Raw genomic sequence first — 27,465 nt, forward strand, 5'->3', positions numbered from 1 at the left:
CATATCCCATTGAGACAATCCACATGCATGCTACAAGCAAACAAACAAATAAATGCTACATGTCTTCAATAATTCTAATGATGTCAAGACTGATAGAGATTGCTAGTTCACTATAGTTTGTTGTTTGCAAATCTCACTAACTCATTCTTTGAGAACAGCTCTGAAGCAGTGGCAGGAGTTTGAGACTCCTACATAGAGTCCTGTGAGTCACAACAGGACTATTTCTTGGACTGAAAGTTTGAGCGACTTCACTAAATCACAAAAAAGTTCTGCATTTTTTGAAGGCTGTCAATGACTAATGATGACTAATGATGGTTGGGACGTAAAAACATGGTTTTAACCTCAGTTAAGGTTTTTAGGTTGTTGTTTCTAGTCCATTGATCTGTGTGTCTTGTTTTGTTTCCAGTATCAGATTATTTTGATTATAGCAGTTCTGTAGTGTAGTTTGAGTTCAGGAAGTATTTATTTATGTTTTTAATGACAGTAATTTTGGCTTACTGCAGAGAATAAGTTTCATATATAGAGTTTATTTTTTCAAGTTTTTTTTCAGTATTTTATTCAATTGGATAAAGACAGAGAAACTGAGAGGGAATAGGGCGATAAAGAGGGAGAGAAAAAGAGAGACATCTGTAGCACTGCTTCACTGCTCATGAAGCTTCCTCTCTGCAGGTAGAGACTGAGGGGCCTGAACCTAGGCCACTGTACATAGCCACACACACACACACACACACACACACACACACACACACACTGTAACTTCCTAGGACACACTTTACCTAAAAACAGAGACTTTCTACCCACAGTTTGCTCGTGTCGTGGGGAAGGTGAGTTGCTGGGGCACTTGGTCCATGGAGGCCGTACAGCTTTTGTATTTTGTTAGGAAAGTCCGTGCACACACACAGCAATTTCAGAGAGGAGCCATAAGCAATTTTGCTGGTAAAGCCAAGGGGGCTTCCCGAATGAAAGATGCTGCAATGGAAGTGAATCATGGCTGATCTCCACACATCGGACTTTTAGCCAGGTCCTCTGGAGGGGGATTAGTTTGCCTTCCGACACTCTTTGGCTTCCCTTGGATAATTCTTTAAAAGTCAGGCAGAACACCAGAGGCTCCTGATCTTTAGAAGCAGAGCTACCTTAGGATGTATTGTCCCTCTGTGTTAGGATAACCCCTCTTTAACACTTTATTTCTCTTAGAATGGTTCCCATTCTCTGTGATTTACCACCCTCAGCTCTCTCAAATTGTCTTGAAATATTCTCATTAGGGACTTCAATCTCTACCAAGATTGCACATTCACCAGCTAGACACACAATCTTTGAAAGAAAGACGTTCCCCACATCTTCTACCGTTTAGTCAGTTATCCTCTATTCTCATCTGTTATGATGATGATGATTTTTTTTTAACTTGGCTGTTACTTCTCCAAATTCATTTGCACCACAGAACAACTCACAAGGGACACAGTGTCCAGCCTTTCGAGGCAGCAGCAGCTGTGTGTGTGTGTGTGCGCGCGCGCGCGCGTTGATGGGGGAAATTCACAATGCAGACCACCATGAGGTCCTGCCTAACACAGAGCAAATGCACACTCAGTAACCCATTACCGTGTCAAGGAACGTCCTTCAAACAGTAACTGTCTCAGCAGAACAGGTGGTAGCTGTGAGCAGGGGACACTCACTGGGGCTTTCTAGGGTCCTGGCAACAGTCTTGCTGTGCGCTTGGTTGGTGTGTTGAGCGTCTGCTTTGTGACAGGACCTTAAGCTACCTATGAGTGCTCCAGATGTATCACCGCACTTATCTCTCACTAAAGATAAAACAACCGACTCTGAGGATGTTCTCCGAGGTGAAATAAGCCAGACGCAAAAGGACAAATATGAAGTATCTCGGCATGGTCACATCCAGACACAGATGTTGACTGATGTCTGGGGCTGGGGAAAAGTGGGAGGGGGAGTCATTGCAGAGTTTCAATTTGGGATGATTAAAAAGCTGTGGAGCAGGATGGCGAGAATGGTTGCACAAGTTGTGAATGAGCTTCCTGCCACCAACTTGTATGCCTAACTGCTGAAGATGGCGGGTTTTGGGTTTCGTGTATTTTACTGAAATCTCAAAGAGTTTAATTTCCATTGTGAAATATCACTTTTTTTCTAGTCTAACCCCTGATGTCCTGACAAAGCATCTTCAAAGGTAGGGCTGCTCTTAGAGTCCTTGGTGGGTTCTTTTGTTAGACAGATTCTCCTAAGAGAGCATAATCCCCTTTCCTGATTAACATAAAGGTAGTGGTAGCAGAGTTACTCTGTAGTTGCCTACTGGAACACAACTATTCATCCATCAGTATTATAACTTATAGATCATTTAGAGGGGAAATGTTAATTTACAAGACTGTTGTCACAGGTACATCTTCATGTTTCCTTGTGAGGGGTGTCCACAGCCACAGTCTCTAATTCATATATCACTTAGTGTACTCAGGAAAGAGGGCCTAGAATTACAGCAATGAGGTTAGGAGGTATTCTTTCTTTTGTGGATAACATAAGGGGGCCTACCGGGTAAATGTTAAAGAGAGAGACTTTCTATCAGCAAAAGCTGCTAAATTCCAAGGAGTGAGAAGTCCAGCCACGGAGAAAACACAGAGAATCGGTTTTGTTCATGGAGAGATAATGGTCATCACATAGTTTCCTGTCTTGGATGCAATGGGCTAGTAGTTATCAAGTTAATCACCCTTGATTTATGGAAAGTTGATATGAAAAACATAGTTTTTAAACAGCAAAGGGGAATGAGGCTCAGGAAAAAGGCTCACTGGCCAAGATCATGTCTTGCATGAATGAGATCCCAGACTTCAGACCTAACTCCACACTCAACTGCAGAACACTGCTATTGCTTTGTTCTCTCTCAACTGAAAACAAAGTCTCAAGGGCACCTAAATGGAGTAAGTGAAAGAAACAGTGAGAGTAAGGTGAGCGTGAGCTGTGCTTCAGCCTTTATCCTTGTCTAAACGGCTGCTTGGATAGGACAGGATGACTGAGGGGCAGTAGCTGGGGTTCTCAGGGCATCCGCTTTAGAACAAAGCGTTCACCTGGCTATACAAATAACATAGATTTTCAGGAACACATCAATCAGTACATGGAGTCTGACACCTGTATTTTCTTGAAATCTCATCCACCTTGAATCAGATATCAACAAAGAAGACCAGTGTTCACTGAATCATTCTTTTAGGGAAAAAAAACAACTTTTCTTGGGGTGCTCTTGAGGCTGACTTGTGTCAGTTACCTAGACATATTTCTAGCAGGTGGAAAATAGGGGAATCTTTTAAATAAACTACATGTGGAAAAGGTAACTAGGGGCCAGGTGGTGATTCACCTGGTTAAGAACACACCTTACAGTGTGCAAGGACTCTGGTTCAAGCCCCTGGTCCCACCTGCAGGGGGAAAGCTTCATGAGTGGTGAGTTAGGGCTGCAGGCATCTCTCTGTCTCCTTCCCTTTCTGTCGTCCCCTCTCCTTTCAATTTCTCTGTCTTTATCCAATAAATAAATTAAATATTAAAAGACAGAAAAGGTAACTGCTCACTAGAGTGGCCCTTTACTTTGAACTGGAAGTGGGTTTTCCTCCACGTCAGGGCCTGTCATTTGGGCTGAAAAGTGGAAGACGTGTAGAGAACACACGTTCTCGGGTATAAACATTTGGAGAACTAAGTGGGATTTTTGGTAACTTTAGGCCAGTTATGGGCTGTGAAAGTCAAGGGGCAAGACTACAAGAACTGGGTATTTCTGGGAGACATAGCCAGATAAGGCAGAAAAGACTGTGCTTCATAGCCATAAATTACTGTTTCTCTGGGGTGGGTGTGGGGAGAGTACAGGTCCAAAAAGGATGACAGAGGACCTAGTGGGGGTTGTATTGTTATATGAGAAACTGAGAAATGTTATGCATGTAGAAACTATTGTATTTACTGTCAAATGTGAAACATTAATCTCCCAATAAAGAAATTTAAAGAAAAAAGAAGAAAGAAAGAAAGAAAGAAAGAAAGAAAGAAAGAAAGAAAGAAAGAAAGAAAAAAGAAATGCCAACTCCTTGCTTCCACTCTCTCCTCTTCCTAGGGCAAACTGCTCCCCCTTTTGCCAACTCTCTGCACCCAGGGCCCAGGAGGGGAAATTACTGTTTCTCAAGCACTAGTAATTCTAGCCCTCCCCCGCCAAAAGTATTGGATGAGTCCTGTTAATTTCGCGGGCCTGCTTGGCCCCGCCCCAAGGAACCCCGGGAGAGGGTTCCTGAGTTGGAGAGTGCCAGAGTTCCGGAGTTTCAGAGTTCGAGAGTTTCAGAGTTACAGAGTAAGAGAGAGTTCCTGAGTTCGAGAGTAAGGGAGAGAGTTTCTGAGTTCGAGAGTGCGAGAGTTCTTGAGTTCGAGAGTTTCAGGGTTACAGAGTAAGAGAGAGTGCCAGAGAGACAGAGTTCCTGGGTTCCTGAGTTCGAGAGTTGCAGAGTTGCAGAGTTACAGAGTGAGAGAGAGTGCTTGCGCCGCCACAAAGAGACAGCCGAGTTCTGTTTGGTGATTAGTTTGTCTTAGCTTATGAATCGTTGTTCCTGAATAAAGAAATACAGCTTCCCTGCCCAGCCGTTGTCTCCGCGTCTCTGTTACCTGCCCGTGAAGCTAGACCGGCCGGCAAGAGCCTCCGAAATTTTAACAACAAGTAATCTTAGTTATTCACATGCCATTTCATGTTGCTAGTATGCAGTGAGTAAAATGTTACGGCTTTGGGGGTCGGCAAAATAGCTCGTTGGGTAGCGTGCTTAGTTTGCTATGTGTCTGACCCAGATCCGACATCAGCCTCAGACAGAGAGAGACCGACCAGAACACTGCTCACCTCTGATTTATGCTGGGGATTGAACCTGAGACCTCAAAGTCTCAGGTGTGAGAGCCTTTTGCCTAACTATTAAGTTGTTTCCCCAGGCCCATCCCATGGAGTTCCCTTTGGTGCTGTTCATGGTGTTCCAATGCAGTTCTGGGAATTGAACCCAGCATCTCACACACATAAGATATTCACTCTGCCCAGAGTTAGCTCTCAGTTCTAAGAGCTGTCCTTTTAAACCGTGATTTACTCTAACTTCACCAGTTAAAACTATTCGATGATATTAATAGAGAATTGATCAACACTAGTTTTACAAAACAATGGGAACTGATATGCCTTCAGTTTCTGGAACTGAAGAGATCTCTGTGACACACTACAGGCTGAAGTGCAGAAGGTTACAAAGCAGCCTGTCTCAGAAGGGTTTATTTATGTACAGCAGTAATACAGTGGAGTGTGTGTGTGTGTGTGTGTGTGTGAGGATCAAGCCATTTTTTAAAAAAATATTTATTTATGTATTCCCTTTTGTTGTCCTTGTTTGCAGAGAGGTTGTGGAGAGGTGGTGGAGCCTGGCAGAGCTTAACCTGAGAGATGAGTCCCTCCTGGTAAGTCTCTCTCTCTCTATGGAGGGGTTGAGCAAAAGGGTGGACACATAAGCCTCAAAAGGTAGGCAGCCATGTAAGTCTTCCCTCCCCGACAAAAACATCCTACATCTTCCCGCCAGAGCCTGGAATTCCTTAAAAAACATTAAGTCTGCTCCACCCTACATTTCCTGATACTATGGCCATTAGATAAAAAGAAAGGGGGAGATGTTGGCAAATTGTGCAGATGTGGTTGAGCTTGGAGGGCTCACAAACCCTATTTCCATGCTTCTTCTTCTAGCGTTTGCCCTTCTTCCATAGCCAGTTAACAGCGTCAGGTTGAGCCTGATGTCAAGTTTCGAGACCTCCTTTGAATCTGCAGAGGTGGCAGTCGTTGACTATGTGGGACATAGTCTGTCTGTAGCTGCAGGGGCAGTTCGGGTCGTCTCTGGCTCCCCAGCGGTGGAACATAGCGGCGCACCGGCCATGGCCTGTTGCATAGCGATTGAGGAGGGCCCAATCATAACGTGCTAGGTCAAAGCCGGGTTGACGCTTGCAGGGGTCTGTGATGAGGTGTTTGTTCTTTACCTCAGCTGACTGCCAACTCTGTTTCCAAGAGACTGGAACAGAGAAGTTCAGTGTAGGCGTAGGGGACCAGATTGGGTGACGAGACGTCAAGCGTTGGACAGGGTGGGCGAAGATATCCGCGTATATTGGCAGGTCCGGTCGAGCGTAGACGTGGGAAATGAACTTAGATGATGCCGCATCCCAACGAATATCTGGCAGGGTGATGTTGCTAAAAACTGGCAGCCATGGAACCGGGGTAGAATGGATGGTTCCTGAAATTATCCTCATGGAGGAATATAATTTGGAATCGACCAAGTAGACATGGGAGCTACGGAACCATACTGGGGCACAGTATTCTGCAGTGGAATAGCATAATGCCAGAGATGATGATCGTAGTGTGGAAGCACTCACACCCCATGAAGAGCTGGCCAGTCTTGCAATAATGTTGTTCCTCGTGCCCACCTTTGCTGCAGTTTCTATGAGATGTTCGTGAAATGACAGAGTGCGATCGAGAGTAGCGCCAAGATAGACTGGCTGGGCTTCATGCTGCATTCTCGTATCGTTAAGCTGCACATTAAGCTCACGCGAGGCCGAGGCATGGTGTAGATGGAAAACAGATGGTACCGTTTTTGCAGTGCTAGGGATTAGTCGCCATTTTTTACAGTAATCAGATATCAAAGACATGTCTTTCGTGAGTGTTTCCTCGAGGATGTCAAACTTGGATGCCTGAGTTGCACAGCAGATGTCGTCAGCATAGATGAACTTCTTTGAAGAAGTTTCTGGGAGGTCATTGATGTAAATATTAAATAGCGTAGGAGCCAGAACAGAGCGCTGGGGGAGGCCACTTGAGACAAGTCTCCATCTGCTAGACTTGTCACCCAGATGCACCTGGAATCTTCTGTTTTGGAGAAGAAATGATATGGAGGCAGGCATCTTGAGATCTTGACTAGGAGACCACGATGCCAGACCGTGTCATAGGCTGCTGTGAGATCAACAAAGACAGCACCCGTCTTTAAATTCTTCTGGAATCCATTTTCAATGTAAGTTGAGAGGGCCAGGGCTTGTTCGCAGGTAGATCTTCCTGGGCGGAAACCAGCTTGGGCGGGTGATAGGAATTTCTCTGTAAGAGGAGAAATTCATGACAGAAGCAGCCTCTCAAGGAGTTTGTAACACACGGAGAGGAGAGAAATTGGTCTATAGCTGGCGGCCAGTGTTGGGTCTTTCTTTGGTTTCAAAACTGCTATTATCTTCGCACGACGCCAAATTTTGGGCATAGATTCAGATTCCAAGATGTGGGACAGGAATGTAGTGAGCCACTTCTTTGACGCGGGGCCCAAGTTAAGAATGAGTTCTGGGGTGATGTTATCATAGCCAGCAGCCATTCCCGGTTTAACCCTCTTCAAAGCGTCTTCCAGTTCAGACAGTGTAAAGGGAGAGAGTTTTGGAGATGGACAAGATAAACGGAAGTGGGATGACCACTCATGGGAAATTTCTCTTTTCCAGACTGGGTCGATCTTAGCATGTCCAACTTGAGTTAGGTGACTGGCCACTGAGTTTGGAGATACGGGAGGATGGGAGACGGGAGAGGGTTGGCTACCAGCACCCAGACTATGAAGAAGCTTCCAGGCCTTCCTACTTGAGTGGGTGAAGTTCAGACTTTCCGTGAGTTGTTGCCAGTGGGCTTGGCGTGCTGCATCCAGGGAGGCAATGAGATGGTCGGCCACATCTGGGTCGCCAGACTCATCATACTGCTTTAGTAGTTGCTAATATAGCCTTTCCCTTTATTATCTATATATCAATCTTCTGCTCTGTCTTACAAATGACTAAAGGCCTCCTTCCTGATTCCCCCCAGGGTATTGCTATCCTAACAGTGGTACCTAGCAACCGTTGCTGGGGAAGTGCCTTACTCCACCCTTCTCCTAACTATATATTGTATAGCCACTTCCGTTTTTGTCTTGTTTCTTCTGTGTCCCGACCCAGAGAAGGGCAGGCACGCTGACCGGGAGGTGGAGGCTGGCCATTGCAGTTGGCGCCACGTGGCTTAACCAGGTGCACTCTGGGTGCCCGCATGAATAAAGATTTGTATTGCTACCACCACGAGCTTGGTTCCTGGGTCATGTCTCTCTCCCGAGATGCTAGCCCAACACTTGTTGTTTTATTGTTGTAGTTATTATTGATGTTGTTGTTGTTGGATAGGACAGAGAGAAATGGAGAGAGGAGGGAAAGACAGAGAGGGGGAGAGAAAGATAGACACCTGCAGACCTGCTTCACCGCCTGTGAAGTGACTCCCCTGCAGGTGGGGAGCCGGGGGCTCGAACTGGGATCCTTATGCCAGTCCCTGTGCTTTGTGCCACCTGCGCTTAACCCGCTGCGCTACTGCCTGACTCCTGCCATTTTTTTATAATCATAAAAAAGTCAATTTTATTTTTAAAATATCCAACAGCTGGAAATAGCATAGTAGTAGCACATAGGTCTTACATACCAAAGGTACGAAGCTTGTTCCCTGACATCACCAAAAGCCAGAGTTGAGCAATAGCAATATTCTGGTAACTTCAAGGCACAGAAAAGAGAGAAAAGCTGGGAGACAGCTCACTTGGCAGCACACACTTTCCATGTCAGACGTCCTGGCTTAATCCCTGGAATCACGTGGGATTACCATGGAGGGCACGAGAGGTGCCATAGATGGGGAAGTGGTGCTGTGATATCACTGTTCCCTCCATCTCTCTTGTCGGGCATTAAATCAGCTCCCCCTGCTCCATGCTGCATTGCTGATAGTGTGGTCTATTTACATAATCATTGTTTTGCCTGAGACCCACCCTGCCTGCAGGGTACTGGTTAATCCCACTGGTTGGAACCTTCACAACAGCTGCTATGGAAGCTTTCCACCTTCGCGCTCTTTTCTTTTCTCCACCCCCTCTCCTAGCCATTTCCTTTTCCCACTTGCCACTTCTGGTTAAAGATATATATAAAGGTGTTGTCTCTGATCAATAAAGGCATTGCATTGCATTCCTGCTCCTCCACGAGTTCCTGGTCTCTCTCCTGCATTGCTCAGTAAGTAGCAGCCCAGGTTGGCTCCGGTTGAGTTCTCTCCAACCCAGAGAGCATGTGCCCGGGAAGAAGCACCCACAAAGCTAGCCCGGCACTCTCTGTCTCTTAAAAAAAAAAAAGAATGAAAAATTCAGCCAGACACAGTGATCAGTGGTAGTACCATGTATGGTGGAGGCTCTGAGTACATTCCCTGGTGCCATATTAAAAGAAAAGAAGAAAGACAGAAAGGAAGGAAGGAAGGATGGAAGGATGGAAAAAAGGAAGGAAGGAAGAAAGGAAAGAAAAAAGAGAGAAAGGGAAATGTGAAAAAAAGATGTTAGCAGGATTTGAATTTGGTTGGCGAGGTTCTGAGAAAAAGATGTCAGCTTTCTTTACTCTATTAAGTTTTTTTAATGTACACGATCTGCTTTTACTGTTGGAAAGAGAAAACTATTATGTCCTGAGTGGCCGAATATGATCACACTCTGACCATGCTCTGTGTCACTTCACTAAGAAAAGTAGCAAGCTCTGCCATTCGAAGACACTCAATCTGTATGAAGGCATTCTCTCATCTTTCAGAAATCTCTCTACTCCATGAAATCAGTACAAAAAGACTATTTTGGTGGCAAGAAAAGCCCCAAGGGGCACATAAAGATCTTGTTTAGAGCCTCATAAATCACTACTTACCGCTGAGGCACAATATATCGTGCTTTCTTCCATGTAAGAATGTGTGTGTGTGTGTGCATGTGTGTCTATGTGTGTGCCTGAATTTATGTAGAGCAAATGAAACATGTGTATGTATCTCTGTGTGTGTACACCTGTATATGTGTGAGGGATGCATGGAAGCGGGGTTCATACATTAGGATTGGGGGTAATTAGATGTAAAGCACGTCTCGATGCTGTGATCTAGGCCCTTTTTGTCAAGTTACTTGTTCAAAAGACCCCTTATAACTCCAAACATTTTGATATTTCCATATTAAACTCATGGATATGGGCAGTCACCTTGCAACTATAATGTGTATATACGGTTAGATGCAGGAAGAGTACCTCATTGATAATCTTTCACCTCGAGCAGGTCTGTTAAATATTGATAGCATATTTAAGGTAAATTGGATTCACAATGATCTAACTGGCATTTGCCCTTCTGAGACTAAAAATTAATTTATTTACAACTGATGTCTGCAAATAAAGGCTTATGCTTCTCCTGCATGTATTGCTGCTATGATTTCAAGGGATAAGAGTCTAACGTGCCACAGAAACCACCAGGAAGTTCTCTTCTCATGACTCCTGATCAGTGACTTACTCCACTTGGCCTGGCTTTTGTCCACCTGGGGACTCAGACTCACTTTCACAAGTTCTGAGCAAAGAGCAAACAAGGAAATTGAGTTTAACAGTGTCTTCATATCGAGCATATTTTATTTATTTCTTTACCTAGACTCTGTGTGAGAGTCCCTTTTAAAAAATATTTTATTTATTTATTTTTCCCTTTGTTTGCCATTTTTTACTGTTGTAGTTATTATTGTTGTCATCATTTTTGGATAGGACAGAGAGAAATGGAGAGAGGAGGGGAAGACAGAGAGAGGGAGAGAAAGACAGACACCTGCAGACCTGCTTCACTGCCTGTGAAACGACTCCCCTGCAGGTGAGGAGCCAGGGGCTCATACCGAGATCCTCACGCTGGTCCTTGCGCTTTGCCATGTGCACTTAACCCACTGTGCTACCGCCAGACTCCTGAGAGTCCCTTTCTATTCTCTAGATCCCTGGCAGCACCTTCGTTTCTTATTCCACCTGAGTTTCTAGAAATCCGTTGGATCATCTATTTCTTGCTCCTGTACCCAGTTTGCAAACTGATCGCTCTCCTTGCTGGTTCTCTGTCCATCTCCTCGCCTCCCTTCCGTAGCAGCTGTCTTTATACCTGAGCTGTATCGGGAGAGTGGCCGATCCCTCAAAAGCAACCACTGCTAAGCTGACCCATTAGAGAGGTGGGAAGTGCTGACCAAAATTTTGTGAGTGAAGCCTTTGGCACAAGTCATCTGAACTGAACTGCCGACTAAGAGCATCAGGTAGGGCAGACAGGGTGGTAGGTTTTACTCATCTCTTCCCGTGAAGACACGTGCTTCTTCCTAGTTGACATCACCTCCATTTCCCACCTGGGCTATTCTTAGTTAGTGCTTCCTGCTATTTCAGTTTTTCCTTGACAGTCTGACTGAAGTTTCCCAGTGCAAATGTGATTAATAACCCCCACACATCCCCACCCTTCAAGTAGGCTTCTTGTACTGCTTCATTTGTTCAAAGAAGACCTTGCAGGTCTGGCGCTACCTCAGCCCACCTCCAGTCTCCAATGAATAGTTTCTCCAACTGAAGGGGTTCCCACAGATGCAGGATGTGTTCACCTCTTCCACCCTCTGTCTGCAATACTGCCTTTGCTTGGGTCTTTATTTAGGGCCCTTCCATGTTACTACCTTAGGGAAACCTTCTCACACCACTGGAATCAATCAACATCAACACATTATAGCTCCTCACAGTGCAACACATTTCTCTGTGGTTGCCACCTTCTATTTCTTTTACTTGTGGATTTTTTTTTTCCTCCAGGGTTATCACAGGGGCTCAGTGCCTACACTATAAAGCCACTGCTCCTAGTGGCCATTTTTTTCTATTTTATTTATTTATTTATTTTCCTTTTTGTTGCCCTTGTTGTTTTATTGTTGTAGTTATTATTGATGTCATCACTGTTGGACAGGACAGAGAGAAATGGAGAGAGGAGGGGAAGACAGAGAGGGGGAGAGAAAGACAGACACCTGCAGACCTGCTTCACCGCCTGTAAAGTGACTCTCCTGCAGGTGGGGAGCCCGGGGCTGGAACTGGGATTCTTAAGCCGGTCCTTGTGGTTTGTGCCACATGCGCTTAACCCACTGCAATACCGCCCGACTCCCTTAGTCACCATTTTTTCCAGTTTTTTACTGGCTAGGACAGAGTGAAATTGTAGAACTGCTTCCCCAACCTGGTGGGGAACTGGGGTCTTGAACTGGGAAACTTGAGTATGTCCTTGTGTTTCCTACTATATGTGTTTAACCTGGTGCGCCACCACCCGTCCCCTATTTCCCTTATTTCTATCATCATTTAATTCACCTGTATAATCATGAAGTCCCACCTGGGTCCAATGGAAACACCTTACTTAGACACTTTGGCTCACTGAGTTGGTAGTCAGCTGAGGTCAAGAACAAACACCTCATCACAGACCCCTGCAAGCGTCAACCCGGCTTTGACCTAGCACGTTATGATTGGGCCCTCCTCAATCGCTATGGAACAGGCCATGGCCGGTGCGCCGCTATGTCCCATCGCTGGGGAGCCAGAGACGACCCGAACTGCCCCTGCGGCTACAGACAGACTATGACCCACATAGTCAACGACTGCCACCTCTCCAGATTCAAAGGAGGTCTCGAAACTTTACATCATGCTCAACCTGACGCTGTTGACTGGCTACAGAAGAAGGGCAAATGCTACAAGAAGAAGAACTGTTACCAGCAGTGTTTTCCCATTTCCCACGTTTTCTCTGACTCAGGCTCACTGTGCCCCAGTAACACTGGCCTCCTTGTGATTTCTCCCTTCCCCCAGCCCGGGGCAACATGCTCTCCTCCCTCACCTGCTTCAGGTGTTGGCTTGTAGAGTATCTTCCCAAGGACGTTTCTCTTATCCAAGTTCTGCCCTACCCATCTCTTTCCCTGATGTATTCTCTCAGTTACATACCTAATTATTAGTATGAATATCGTAAGTTACTTAGCAATTGTTTATCACCTCCACTAGAGTGTCACACACTATAAAAGCAAACAATTTGGCTTTGTTCCCTTCCCTTCCTTCCCTCGCTCCCACCTGAGAGCAGTATTAGTATTAGTATTAGCACTCAGTAAATACCTATTGAAAGAATCACCTCACTTGGAACAGAGCTAGACACGTGGCATATCAACCCATACTAGCTGAATAGACCATAGAAATGAGGAAAGGGCTTGGGAGGGGTCTGGAAGTCCTTGCTCTTATCTTGAACTGCCAGTGTCCAGGAAAGAGGGCCCTACAGTTTCAAGGCTACCAGTAGTCAGGGGATTCAGTCTGTGTCTTCAGTTCAGAGCTCATTACAGCTAGAAATCAGTCCCAGGAGGACAATGCTTTTGTGAGTAGCAGGGTGATGGCAGCTGTGAGTGGATTAGTTTATATTTGGCCAAGGTTAGCTCAGCAAACCTATTATGTAAATAAGAGAAGAGTTTAACCAAGAGCAAAAGTCAACACCCAGCTTTTAAGCACCATTAAAAGCATTTTATATGCAAACATCGTTGCAAAAACAATGAGCTTGCTCATGACAAACACTGCTTAAATTCTCCGAAAAACACCAACAAGAATCTCCGAAACATGTGGACTGAATCTCCTAATTACTTATTCTAGTTAGAGGTGTGATTCCCAAAGGTCTAGGACCCTCTTATAATTTCACAAATTTGCAGCAGGGAGTGGAGATGACAATAGTCTTCTCCAGGGCTTTAAAGGAATGCCTGATACAAGCATGTGTATAAATGTGTTTTAATTTTTTTTTCCTGTGGTCCAGGAGGTGGTGCAGTGGTATAAAACACTGGACTGACTCACAAGCATTAAGTCATGAGTTCAGTTCCTGGTAGCACATGTACCAGAGTGATAGCTCATTGCTCTCTCTCTCTCCACCTATCATCTTCATGAATAAATAAATTATTTTTAATTTTTTATTATCTTTGTTTATTTATTAGATAGAGATAGCCAGAAATTGAGAGGGAAAGGGAGATAGAGAGGGAGAGAGACTGGGGAACACCTGCAGCCCTGCTTCACCACTTGTAAAGCTTTCCCCCTGCAGGTGGGGACTGGGGGCTCGAACCTGGATCCTTGCACATTGTAATGTGTATACTTAACCAGGTGTGCCACCACCGGGCTCCAGGAATAAATTCTTTTTAAAAAGTTTTTCCGTTAAGTGCATGTGGCACGAAGCGCAAGGACCGGTGTAAGGATCCCGGTTCGAGCCCCTGGTTCCCCACCTGCAAGGGGGGGTCACTTCACAAGCGGTGAAGCAGATATGCAGGTGTCTATCTTTCTCTTCCCCCCCATTTCTGTCCTACACAACGATGACACCAATAACAACAACAATAATAACTACAACAACAATAAAAAAACAAGGGCAACAAAAGGGAATATAAATAAATTTTTAAAAAAGAAGTTTCTCCTTCAGGATTTTCCACAACTCTAGTACTAGCTAAGATTTATTGCTCACTTTTGTAACTAAAGACAGCCTCAACTTAAAACAGTTCCACCATGATTATTCATTAGGGTCAACTCAAGAGCCTGCGGTGGACTGGGGTCACCTTTAGGTGAAATGATCCTCGGACCCGGAGGCTTGAGGCAGAGACAGGAAGGCACAGACTGGCGCCAGGGCCCTGCTGGTATCTAAGCAAACAGTAGTGATACTGTCGCATCAGCATTATGCAATGTAGCTGCAGTGGATTAGCAGGAGTGGCCCAATTTGGACATTCTATTGTGGAAGCATTAATCAGTGCTTGCCAGGTGGTCTAAGTGATTGATAATCTCTGGATAAGCCAGCAAACAGCCTTGTGGAGAATTATGTAAATAACCAACCACTGGCAGTTGTAGAGAGAATTTAGAAAATGAGTGAAGACAACTGTCAGAAACAGCAGAGGATGAACTTGGGGGACATTATGCTAAGGGAAACAAGTTAGAGAAAGGAAAAAAATTCTGTATTTACATATGGTAGCTAAAAAAATCAATACACAGCAGCAGTGAAAAGGGCAGAGACATGGGGAAATATTGATTAATAAATACAGGTTGGAGCAGTATAGAACGAAGGAGTTCAGAAATCTAACGTCCAGCATGGTGGTCAGTTAATAAAACCATAATGAAACTGGAAATTGGCTTAGGCAGTAGATTTTAGATGCTCTCATGGGATAACAATGTGTAAATATGTGAAGAGAAGTTAGGTTCTTAGCAGCACTGTGATGTCTTTCCTTTTCTGTCCTTCTATCTTGAATTAAAATGGAAACAAAAAAAAGGTCTAGTCTACCATGAAATCACTCATGTGTAGGGCTCCAGTGCCAAATAAATAAATAAAATAAAAATAAGGGAAAGTAAATCAAAGGCGTCTGACATAACTGAGTGACGTGCCATGTAGGCACAGAATTCTCTCTCTCTTTTTAAGAAGAACAAATAAAATACTTGAAGTTAGCACTCATTTGTCACATACAAACCAGTGGCCAAAGGAAAAATATGGATAGGCCATACTCATTTGAGCTATGTCACATAATATGTAAGCCCTGGCATCTGCCTTTTCTTATCAGGTATGGTAGATATGAACCACCCAGCAGGGGAGCTGCTAGTCTAATCAACTACCGATGTTCAGAAAATTAAAATGAAAAATAACTGAACAGTCAAGTCCTTAGTAGGACCAGCTATATTTCAAATGCTTATATGCTTATAGAAGGCACAGAACATCACAGGAAATGACACTGATTAGCGCTGCTCTAGAAGCTGTACTGTTCTACCAAGAGAAGTTAACACGGGCAGAGAGACTTGACTGTCCCTTCACAGTCAATAAAGCAAATAGATTCCATCCCTGGAATACCCAAACACTTCAAGTTTGTTCCCACTAAGTAGCAAGCTACGATGCACTGGGAGCATGCCAAGGCTATCCTCACATCTTTGTTTTATTTTTTATACCTTTAGAAATAGTATAAATTCTGCGAGTACCTTATGGGTACCAGTGCATCCTTGTGTGTGTCTGAGAGCATCATAATACCATGGAACGGCTGACTTCAGCCCTGCTGGAAGGAGGCTCATCAATCTACCACCCGTCTCAGCATCATTACAGAACATTAATGAGGTTGGACTCGATTTAAAATCTGTCCAAAGCATTATGGATTAGTAACATTCAGTTTCACAGGAACTGGGAATTTCTGAGCTAGAATCCTAGCTCTTTTGCTAATGAGTGTTGTGAGATGGGCACTATCATTTAACTTCTGAGTTTCAGTCTCCTGTCCTTAAAATGGGGCAATTACTGACCCACCTCACCCGTGTGTCCAGAGGATTAATGAGTTACTGTTTGCGGAGAACTCCAAACTCCTCACGCTAAGGCATGCTGTGCATCATTATTGCTATTTATTTTCATGTAGCAGCTGGGAAACATTAGGACTATTATGCTCACTCCTAGAATGTGTTTTATTTCTTAGCATTTTAACGTTCCCTGTGCTACCCAAACCTTAAATCTCAAAGTAAAACTATCCCCATAACAAGATACATTGACGCAGAGGGGCGCTTAGGTCCTTTCCCTTTTCTTTAATGGGGGTATAACACCACTTTGCTAACAGGATGGAAGTAATAACTGCACTGTAAATCCACACCGCATGCTGCTGGAGGTCGTTCTTCAGAGCTGAGGAAGGAAAGCGAGACCACAGTACAGCTCACTCTGTTGACACTTACACGCAATGATGTTCCCGTATCTGTTCTTCATTCTGTTCTCATCCTTCTTAGCAGAGTCCCACGGTGCAGACTGCCCTTCAAAGAAACTCTGGAAGAAAAAGAAAAGTGACACTAAGAATTACAATTTGGTGCAGTAAACACAGGGATCTTAACATTGGAGGATGTTCTTAAAAAGACCTGTACATCGGGAGTCAATGGATGGAGTTCACAGGAGTAAATGGTGGGTTATTAAGCCACTTTGTATCTTTTTTTTTTTTTTTGCCTCCAGGGTTATTGCTGGGGCCCTGCACCTGCATTATGAATCCACTGCTCCTGGAGGCTATTTTTTTCCCTTTTGTTTTATCGTTGTTGTGGTTATTATTATTGTTGTTATTGATGTCCTTGCTGTTGGATAGGACAGAGAGAAATAGAGAGAGGAGGGGAAGACAGAGCGGAGGACAGAAAGACAGATACCTACAGACCTGCTTCACGGCTCGTGAATCGAGTGCTCTGTAGGTGGGGAGCAAGGGCTCAAACCAGGATCTTTATGCCTTTAGGTCCTTGTGCTTTGCGACATGTGCACTTAACCCGCTGCGCTACCGCCTGACCCCCCCCACCCCAAGCCACTTTGTATCTTAACTGTTTCATTTAGCACTTTGTTTCCCTCTAATTACTTTGCATGCAGACATACGGGCACTGAGTGAACCTGAAATCTAGCTGTTCAAACCAGCAGATGCGATTGAACGCTTATGGAGCTTTGGTGGAGGGTATGGTAACTTACTCATAGCATGTGTGGGCTTGAAATTGTACCCTTGAAATTATTAAATTTTACAAAACATTGTTCAATCACTAATAGAAGTGAAAAGTTTCAATGATTATAGCTTTTCTAATTGAATTTTGTACACAAAAACTGAACATTTCTTTCAACTTCTTAATTATATTGCCATTTTTCATGTTCTCCTAAGAGATATAAAAGTATCTTTCTCCTTCCTCTGGTCTTTCCCTTCCTTCCTTCCTTCCTTCCTCCCTTCCTTCCTTCCTTTCTTCCTTCCTTCTTTCCTTCCATTCTTCCTTTTTTCCTTCCCTTCCCTTCCCTTCCCTTCCCTTCTCTTTATAAAGACAGAGAGAACTGAGAGGAGAGTAGGGGATAAAGTTGGAGAGAGAAAGAGAGACACTTGTAGCCCTGCTTCATCTCTCATGAAATAATTCACCCCCCCCACCACCACCACAGGTTGGGCCTGGGGCATTGAATGAACTTGGCTACTTGCATGTACTAAGGTATGGCATTACTAATGTATGGCATGTACTAATGTATGGCCAAAACCCTCTAATAATCTAATAAATTCAGATTGAGTTTTCATTTTTAATGAAGTTTAGATGTCCATTTATGTAAGCATTTGGCATCATTATGAACCAAGGTCTTTAATACTCATGTTATTAGTTAGATACATACTTTCTATTCTAGTGATAACAAAAACATTCTCTGCTCTCAGTTGAGAAACAACAACACCAAACGGAGGCTTTTTTCCCTTTTTTTAAAAAAAATTTTATTTATTCCCTTTTGTTGCCCTTGTTTTATTGTAGTCATTATTGTTGTTATTGATGTCATTGTTGTTGGATAGGACAGAGAGAAATGGAGAGAGGAGGGGAAGACAGAGAGAGGGTGAGAAAGACAGACACCTGCAGACCTGCTTCACCACCTGTGAAGTGACTCCCCTGCAGGTGGGGAGCCGGGAGCTCGAACTGGGATCCTTACGCCAGTCCTTGTGCTTTGTGCCAGTTGCACTTAACCCACTGCGCTACAGCATGACTCCCTAAAAAAAAAAAAAAAAAAAAAAAAAAAAACCGGAGACTTTTATGTCCTCTGTAGTCCATGCATTTTACCTTGATCGGAAGAAAAATGTCAGGCAAGAAGAGTCATTTAGCAAAAGGAAATTCTTGTCATTGTTGTAGCTACCCTTATGCTTCTTCACACCAAATGGGAGAGAGGAGGAAGAAGACACAAGCTAGAGTAGAGCAGGTGCATGAAAGCACAAGTCTGAAAGGCTTTAGGGTCAAAGAAGATGGCGCCCGGAATACGCAATCTCAGATATGCTCTGGGGGATGTTACAAGGTGTCGCCTAGAACGGAAGCTCTTCCTTACCCTCTACTTGCCTTGGCATTGCGGTTGTTTCCTCTTATTATCAATACAGGAGCTCTTGGGCCAATAGAGGAACTGTAAATTTTACTTAGAGGCTTTGACTTCTCTAAAACTGAATTCTCCTTGCTGATTAAAGGGGCAACTACTGTATGAGACAGAGTAAGGACAAGTGAAAACATCTCCAGGCTATTAATACATTAAGTAATCGAAATACTAACAGTAAAAACCACTAGTTGATTTTTAAATTTTTTTTTAAAAAAAATATTTACTTATTTCCTTGTGTTGCCCTTGTTGCACTTGTTGATTTTATCTAGAACGAGACCATCATATGATCAGGGGGTTTATTCAAACATGTAACCTCTATTTAGCTGTAGACTGTGCCTTTAAAAACAGCTCCAAAGATTTTAAAGTCATACTCTTTGTAAATAGTGTCTTTGTTACTCTATGAATGACAATTATTTTACAGTTGAGTAATGACTATTATTTGACTTTCATTATACCAATTTTATTCTACTGCGAGTTTGTCGTGATGTAATTACCAAGTTCATTTCCCTTTACCTTTTTTTTCTATCCATCAAAAAAAAAAGTATTTTTCTCGCATTTGTTTTAGTTTTATTAGGAAGATGGAAAAGGCGGAGGACTTCGATGTCTCCCTATAGATCCACGGGTACTAGGGGACTAGTTAACATTATGACAGGATGAGCAAATAAACGGGGGGGGGGGGGGGGAAGGAGGGAGGGGGAGGGAGAGAAAGAGAAGGGGGGAGGTATTGTCGGCAGCGGCCTAGGGCAAGAGGATCTTGTTCAGCAGTAACAGAAAGTGCTGCTTAGTGACATGAAGCAAAGCCACTCTTGGCCATAGCAGTGTCTTCACACTTGAAAGATGGCTTATTGTAGGAGATGGTCCTGACATCTCAGCTGTGTTTCTTTAGCATTTGTGGTAATCACAAGACTTCCAATAGCCTTTGCTTTTAAGAACAGTTATTTTAATTTATTTTCATTTAACCAATGGCCTGAAAACATACAAATCAACAATGAAACAATTACCGCCCTTCTCACCAATGGTTTCCTATATATGTATTTGTAATGGTAGGCTCAACTGTTACCCCGTCTCAGCATTTATTACAGTGGACATCATTACATGCATATTATAGATACAGTCCATTGTCCCAACTACTCAGGAGAGCAGTTCAGATATAAAGGGACTGCTTCCCCTTTTTACAGTTGAGAGGCATGTCCAGCTTATGACACACCAGCTTGTATTTGTGAAAGATTTCTAATTCTTAGTTCATTGCTATTTTTTGAACTACTCGTACCGTAATAAGAACTCTGGAGAAAACACTGTTATCAGAACTTTGCTGGGTGTGGTTTGGAATTATACCCGGCAAAGTCACAATCCTGTATCCTACTATTAATCACAAACAGAAAGTGGAAATAAAGAAAAGAGTATTAAATCCACTTAAATAAATACAAATGGCCAACAATTATTTTCTATGCTTGGATCTTATTTCCTTGTCTCTAAATGAAGGTTTACCAAAAGAGAATATAACAAATATAGCAATAATTGCACTGTTCAATATTTTTTCAAAATAGCAAGTTTTCCTATCATATAGGATCCTGTGTTGAATGCAGAAAAACAACAGCAGAAATGGGGATTCTTGACATTAACCTCTCCAAATACCTTTCCAGGAATTTTGTGAATTATGTTTAGTAGCAAAATGTGTTATTTATCAAACAAAATCAAAGCAAAGCAAAAACAGAGAGACCTCTACCACAGAGTGGGGCTGTGTGTCATAGACTGAACAGAGGGCTGATAATGAAAATTGCACAAAGAACTCATGAAACTCAACAATAAAAGGACAAACAGCCCCATGAAAAATGGTGAGGGCTCTGGGAAGACAGCATCATGATTATGCAAAAAGCCTTTCATACCTGAGGCTGCAAAGGCCCTAGGTCAACTTCTAGCACCACCACAAGCCAGAGCTGAACAGTTCTCTGGCTTCTGTATGTATCTTCCTCTTTGCATGTTTCTAATTAAAATAAATTAATTAAATTTATTAAAAAGGAGAGAAATAAAAATGGTAAGGAAAGAAAAAAAAAAGAAAGAAAAATGAGAAGGAAAACATGGACAGAATCCTTCCAAAAAAGAGATCCAACAGGCCAACAGACCTATGAAAAAAAGCTCAAAGTCACTATGATCAAGGAAATACAAATCAGAACAACAATGAGCTACTTCTTTATACTGGTGAGAATATCACACACTAGAAAAGACAGATTTATCAACCGTTGAAGGGATTGTGGGCATGGGGGGAAGGGGAGGAAGGGACTTGCCTTTCTACATTGCCGTTGGGAATGTAAATTGGTCCAACCCCTTTGGAAACAGCCTGGAGACTCATAGAACACCAGAAATGGACCTATCTTATGAACCAGCAATCTGTCTCCTGGGGACATAACAAGTGAAAACCAAAATCACCTATCTGAAAAGCCCTATGCACACCTATGTTCATAGCTGCACCATTGGTAAGAGCCCAAACTTGGAAGGAACTCAGGTGTTCAATGACAGATGAGTGGCTAAGAGAGTTGTACATGCATACAGTTGTTACAGATGATGATACAATATCCTGGGCACAACTTGAAAGTATTATGTTGAGTGAGACAAACCAGAAAGAGAAAGGCAATATGGAATGATTTCATTTAGTTCCACATAGGTAGGACTTAAGAATATAAGGGACAGGGGCCGGGTTGAGCACACATGTTACAACGTGCAAGGACAGGGGCTCCAGTCCCCAGCCCACACCTGCAGGGGGAAAGCTTTGCGAATGGTGAAGCAGGGCTGCAGGTGTCTTTCTGTCTATCTCCCTCTCGATTTCTGGCTGTCTCCATCCAATAATTAAAGATAATAATAAATATTTTTTATAAGAACAGTAAGGTAAAACACAAGGTGAAACCTGGCCTGGGTGTGGCCTGTTGCAGCAAAGCAAAGGACTCTGGGGAAGGAGGGAGAGGGACAGGGTGAAGGGACATTAGTGCCATGCTGTGTCTCCTAGACACCTCTAAGGGGAGATGAGAGGTTGTGCCTATGGGTTAAAGACTATACTGGGAAAAAAATGGCTGCTGTGAACAGTGGATTCCTATAGCCGGCACTGAGGCCCAGAAATAACCCCGGAGGCAAAAAAAAACAAAAAAGAAAAAAACTATACTGTAAACTATCAACACCCCCCCATTGGTGGGGGCGGGGAAGGAAAACAGAGTGGGTGCAAGATAAAGGATCAGAGGACTAGTGGCTTCCATAGTTTCAACGGTTATCAGGTGACGGAGTCTCGTATTTTCAGGAATAGTTCTGCTTCCAATTACACAGCTAATTTTCATATAAATACATTTTCATTGTTAAGGACATTTGTCCTTATCCTTGATGTAGAGAACAAGCCAGAGAGAGAGACAGACAGAGAGAGAGGATGGAAGGAAGGGTTCTCTGAGTCAGTCACCTTGACAAGATTCATCTCCTTGTTATGGAGGCTAAGTTTATTTATTGATTTAGTGAGCAAAAGAAACCAGGACCAGAGCATTTTTCAGTGTGGCAGGGGCAGGACTTGAACTTGGGCTGCACACATGACACAACAGCTCCAAGTGAGCTGTTCTGCCAGTAAGTAATACTGCTATGCAGCCATTTTATTATGTCCATATGTATTTTAGCTTTAAATATCTGTTTAATAAAATGAGCACGTTAATGTACATCTTCACATAATCACCCTGAGTTTTTTCCATTGGGTAAGAACAAAAGATTCTTCAGCTCTCTTTTTTTTTTCTGCCTCCCCCCAAGGTCTAAAGTACTGCTCAAGGGTTGAGCACGGGGCCACAGTTTTCATCCCCCACCCTGCAAAATGCTACTAGCAAGAGATGCTCTGGAATATCTCTCTCTTCCTTCCTCTCATAAAAATAAATAAACCTTTAAAATAATTAGGTCAAAAGTGAAATGTTTTCTTTTACAATTGTTGTATATATTTAAAAATATTATTTATTTATTATTGCATAGAGACAGAGAGAAATTGAGAGGGAAGGGGGGAGATAGGGAGAGAGACAGTGACACACCTACAGCCCTGCTTTACCACTCGTGAAGCTTTCCCCCTGCAGATGCGGACCAGGGGCTTGAACCTAGGACCTTGCACACTGTAATGTAAAATGCCTGGCCCCAAGTGTGTATAAACTGAATTGCTGAATACTCTGAGCATTTAACTCTGAACTAGTACATAATCTTGGGAAATAAGTCATCACCACATGATAGACATCCTATCTATAGAAAAGCTGTTCATACAGAATTTGTTAGCAGTAAAGTCAACCAGGCTTTGAATTCCCCTAGTGCTGACAAAGGAGAAGTTCCTTGGCGGAATCAGAGAATTCCCCAGTATATGCTCATGTCTGGCTTCTGACTATGCCATGGGAGGGCCTCAGTTACAGTCAAGAAAAAAAAAACACACACATTCTAGTTCAAGTGCAACTTCCAACTTCTCCATCTATCTAACCTCCCAGGCTTTGTTTGACACATGTATAAGTAGCTCTTCTCTCAGATCAAAGGCAACAAAGAACAGGCATGACTTTGAAAAAGAGGTTCACTGAGCGTGAGCACAGGCAGTAGTCCAGGGTCACATGGCTAAGAGCATATCCTGTAGCATCCGATGACGCCGTCCACCCTACACTCCTAGCAGGTGATGACAGCCTCCCCTCTCACTACACTTTCTACAGGTGGAATTTTAAACACACCACACACACACGCACACGCACACTACACACACACACACACACACACACACACACACACTTAAATATGCACACTTAGAGGCAATATTTAGTGTTTAGGGCAGAATTTTAATATGAAGATACAATTTAACACACCAACAATGGGATTTTTCTTATGAAAAAAAGAAAACCCTTTCTACATTTGGGGGATTTAAGTTAATGGTCTCACTGCACCTTCTGTTGGAATTTTTATAAATATACTTATGCGTTGACTCTACTTAAAATGTAATTAAAGTGTTTCCTCTGACTACCTTAGCTGCTCATATACACTGAGCAAAGGCAGCAAACATGGGAACCACTCTGAAGAATAATAAGTCTCTGAAACAATAAAAATGAAGCCAGGCAAGCTCCAGTGAATGCCAATGACTTCTCTACTTTAAGATGCGGCTCTCTTCATGGGCACAGAACAGAAGGAAATTGAACATCCTGCACAGTCTTTTTTTTTTATGAATAGGAAACATGTTTTTGTGAGTCAATAATTTCCTCCTTCCCAGTCCTCCTCCCAGCATCATTTTCCACAGGATATAATTATACATCTCAGTTGCCCACCTCAAGAGAGCGTTACACCAGAATGATGCAGTCTGTTCAAGACGCCACAGTTCCCAGATATTAAAAAGCAGAGGGGGAAAAATCCTCCTCAACAGAAAAGCTGCCAGGAAAAAAGGAGTGTGGGTCAAGGCTATACATAATGCACAGTATGTTTTCAGACAGTGCAGGGTCAAGTTTTTTTTTTTTAAGGAGCTTATGAAATTGAATTTTTCCTCCCTTTCTCATATGAATAAAACTGTGCACGTAAAATGACTAGAATCATCGTCTTGAAAGAAGGAAGATGAACTCACTGGGGCATGCAAAGTCTCTGAACTTTCTTTGTTTTCTGCAATATTTCTCTCCTATTTCTTCCAAGTGCTGTATTTTACTAGGGCCATATAAACTACTGATTGCTATCATACTAACGCCAGTAAAGACACCTAAAATTGCCTGATGAGTCACAAAATAGAGTGCCAATGGGAGGTGGCTGGCTCCAGAAATTCAGACCCTTAGTCATTGTCAATAGCTAATGTTTGGGCCAGACGTGACCAGAGAAAGCAGGTGACACTTGCTTATACAAAGGGACTGAGTGAAAACACAAATCCAGCTATATAAGCTGTTCTTTTCAAACAAGTTGAACATTATTACTTTCTTAAAAAATATTTATTTCTTTATTGGGGGATTAATGTTTTACAGTCGGCAGTAAATACGATAGTTTGTACATGCATAACATTTCTCATTTTTCTACATAACAATACAACCGTCACGAGGTCCTCTGCCATCCTGTTCCAGGACCTGAATGAACCCTCCCCCCCAGAGTCTTTGACTTTGGTGCAATACACCAGCTCCAGTCCAAGTTCTGCTGAGTGTTTTCTCTTCTGATCTTGGTTTTCAACTTCTGCCTCTGAATGAGATCATCCCATATTCATCCTTCTGTTTCTGACTTACTTCACTTTAAATGATTTCTTCAAGCTCCATCCAAGATGGGTTGAAAATGGTGGAATCACCATTTTTACTCTGAAAATGTCCAATAGTTCTAGTGTATCTATCTCTTCATTTAGCACCCTCGTTTCTTTATTGATTTTATGCCTGGTTGATCTGTCAAGTTGAAAGAGTAGGGTGTTGAAGCCCCCTACTAGGACTGTGTTGCTGTTAATATATTGCTGTAGCTCTTTCAGTATATTCTTGATGTATTTAGATGGCCTCTCCTTGCATAGATGCATAGATGTTGCATAGATGTTGATAATCACTAAGTCCTCTTGATTGATTGATCCTCTGAGCACAAAGTAATGTCCATTCCTATCTTTTTAAATTTTACTAATTTCAAGGTCTATTGTGTCATATATGAGCATAGCTGTTCCTGACCTTTTTTTGTGTGTGTGTGTGTGTGTAGTCTATTGGCTTGTATGGTAGTTAGTTACCCAACCTATCACTTTGAGTTTGTGTTTGTCTTGTTGAGTTAGGTGGGATTCCTGCAGACAACATAAGCTTGCGTTGTATTTTCTGATCCATCTTCCTACTCTGTGCCTTTTAATAGGTGAATTCAAGCCATTGACATTTATTGATATTATAGATTGAAGATATTTTAATGCCATTATTATAGATTTTTAGAGTGTCCTGACATATGGCATGTTTATGGTGATCTGATTATTTATGAGACTGTTCAGAACTTCTTTCAGGGCAGGCTTGGTGATAGTTGATTCCGTCAACTGTTGCTTGTCTGAGAAGGTTTTGATGCCTCCATCTAGTCTGAATGACAGTCTAGCGAAATACAGTAGTCTTGGTTGAAAGCCTTTCTCATTGAGCACTTGATAGATATCTTGCCTCTCTCTTCTGACCTGTAGTGTTTGTGTGGAGAAGTCTGCTGCTAATCTTATGGGTTTTCCTCTGTAGGTGACTCTTTGTTTTTCTCTTGCAGCCTTCAGGATCCTTTATCTTTATTCCTTTCATTCTAAATATGATGTTTTGTGGTGTATTTAAGTCTGGGTTAATTCTCTTTGGGACCCTCTGGGCTTCTTGAACCTTTATATCTTTGATGTTGTCTAGATTAGGAAAGTTCTCAGCTATTATGTCCTGTAGAATGCTTTCTTCTCCTCCCTCTCTTTCTTCCTCTGGTAGGCCTATAATGCCTATATTATTTCTTTTGAAGTCATCCTATATGTCTCTTTTGTTGTTTTCTCTTAATCTGTTTTTGAGATCTTTTATTTCTTTCTTAGTTTTCTCTAATTCGTCCTTGATATTGCTAATTCTGCTTTCTGCTTCATTTATTCTACTCTCTCCCCTCTGTTGTTTTCTGTAGCTCAGCTATTTTGTTACCCTGTTTGACACTGTATTAGCTTGTTCAACTAGTTGTGCTCTTAGCTCAGCTATTTCAGCTTTCAGCTCTCTAATTACCTCGAGATAGTGCTTTCTTTCAGAGACTTTGTTGTTTCTGCATTTCTAATGACAATTCTTTCAAACTCTTTCCTCACTCCTGTGACTGACTAATTTAATTAATGTTTGGATGTTGATCTCATTCTTATGTGCTTCTACTTTCAGGGGGGCTTTTATCTGGACTTTTGTCTTGGTTCATTTCTCCAATGTTTCTCCTTGGTTTAACCATTATTATAGTGTGTTATTAGATCCTTCTCTCAGTACTTTTCAGTTCACTGATCCCTCTTGCCTAGATTGATTTGTGTCTAAGTAAGGTACTTAAAGAGTTCATAGTTGTGGAAATTAACAGTTTTTTCAATGTTATCTCAATCCTGGAGTTGAAACACAGTGGCTGTTAAAGCCTCTTTTGTTCTTTTTCTTCCTTATAGGGTAGGGTAGCCTGAGAGTTTTTTTTACCTATAAGTAGTTTTTTTTTTTAGCTTAATCACTCACTCTTGACAAAGAGATAAAGCAGGGTGTGGGAGAGCACAGTGGTTATACAAAGAGACACCCACACCCCAAGGATCCAAAGCTCTGGGCTCAATTCAGCTTTTCTGCAAAGCCGGGCAGTACTGCTTGGCCCTGTGAGTTTCTAAACAAGTCCCATTTAAAGTCTGTAGGTTCTGAGGCAATTATTCATCATGTTCTCATCAGGATAACAATGTGGAAAGCCTCCCACTATAGTCTCAGTGCTAGAACACCAGGGTGTATATCTTCTTCTGAGTTTCCTGGTTAGTTCTCTGCTCCCCAATGTCAGCACAGCACCCCCCAACCCCCCATGTTGCTTCAGCCTCTGAGAGCAGTAGCAATGGAGACTCACAGTTGCATTTGGTGAGTCATAGGGGAGTCCTCTCCTCCCCTCAGCAGTCTTACTGTTGGTAAAACAGACTGCAGGTGGCTCCTCAACTGGCAAACTGTCAGACTATTATCAGCCTCTCAGGAGTAGATATGGGCTTTAGCCTTAGGAATCTCTCCTTAGGCTCCTCTCTGTCCACAAACCACATATGTTTTCACTCACCGGTGACTTGGTGGGTTCCCAAGGTAGCCCCAGTCTCGTCTTGTTGCAGTCTCAGGTGATCTTTGATACTGCTTGTTCTTTAAAAAAGTTTCTCA

At 42.8% G+C, this 27,465-nt stretch overlaps 1 protein-coding gene across 8 annotated transcripts in view; it reads right to left on the reverse strand.

The window, feature by feature from the left end:
- Positions 1-27,465, reverse strand: part of PTPRM (protein tyrosine phosphatase receptor type M) — a 770,521-nt gene that overhangs the window by 109,621 nt on the left and 633,435 nt on the right. For all 8 annotated transcript variants that reach the window (XM_007517155.3, XM_060200700.1, XM_060200698.1 and 5 more), the window contains one exon: positions 16,501-16,588. In XM_007517155.3, coding sequence (XP_007517217.1) covers positions 16,501-16,588 — 88 coding nt within the window. The remainder of the gene's footprint in view (positions 1-16,500; positions 16,589-27,465) is intronic.

Source organism: Erinaceus europaeus, chromosome 10 (genome assembly GCF_950295315.1).
Source record: "Erinaceus europaeus chromosome 10, mEriEur2.1, whole genome shotgun sequence".
Classification (NCBI taxonomy): Eukaryota; Metazoa; Chordata; class Mammalia; order Eulipotyphla; family Erinaceidae; genus Erinaceus; species Erinaceus europaeus.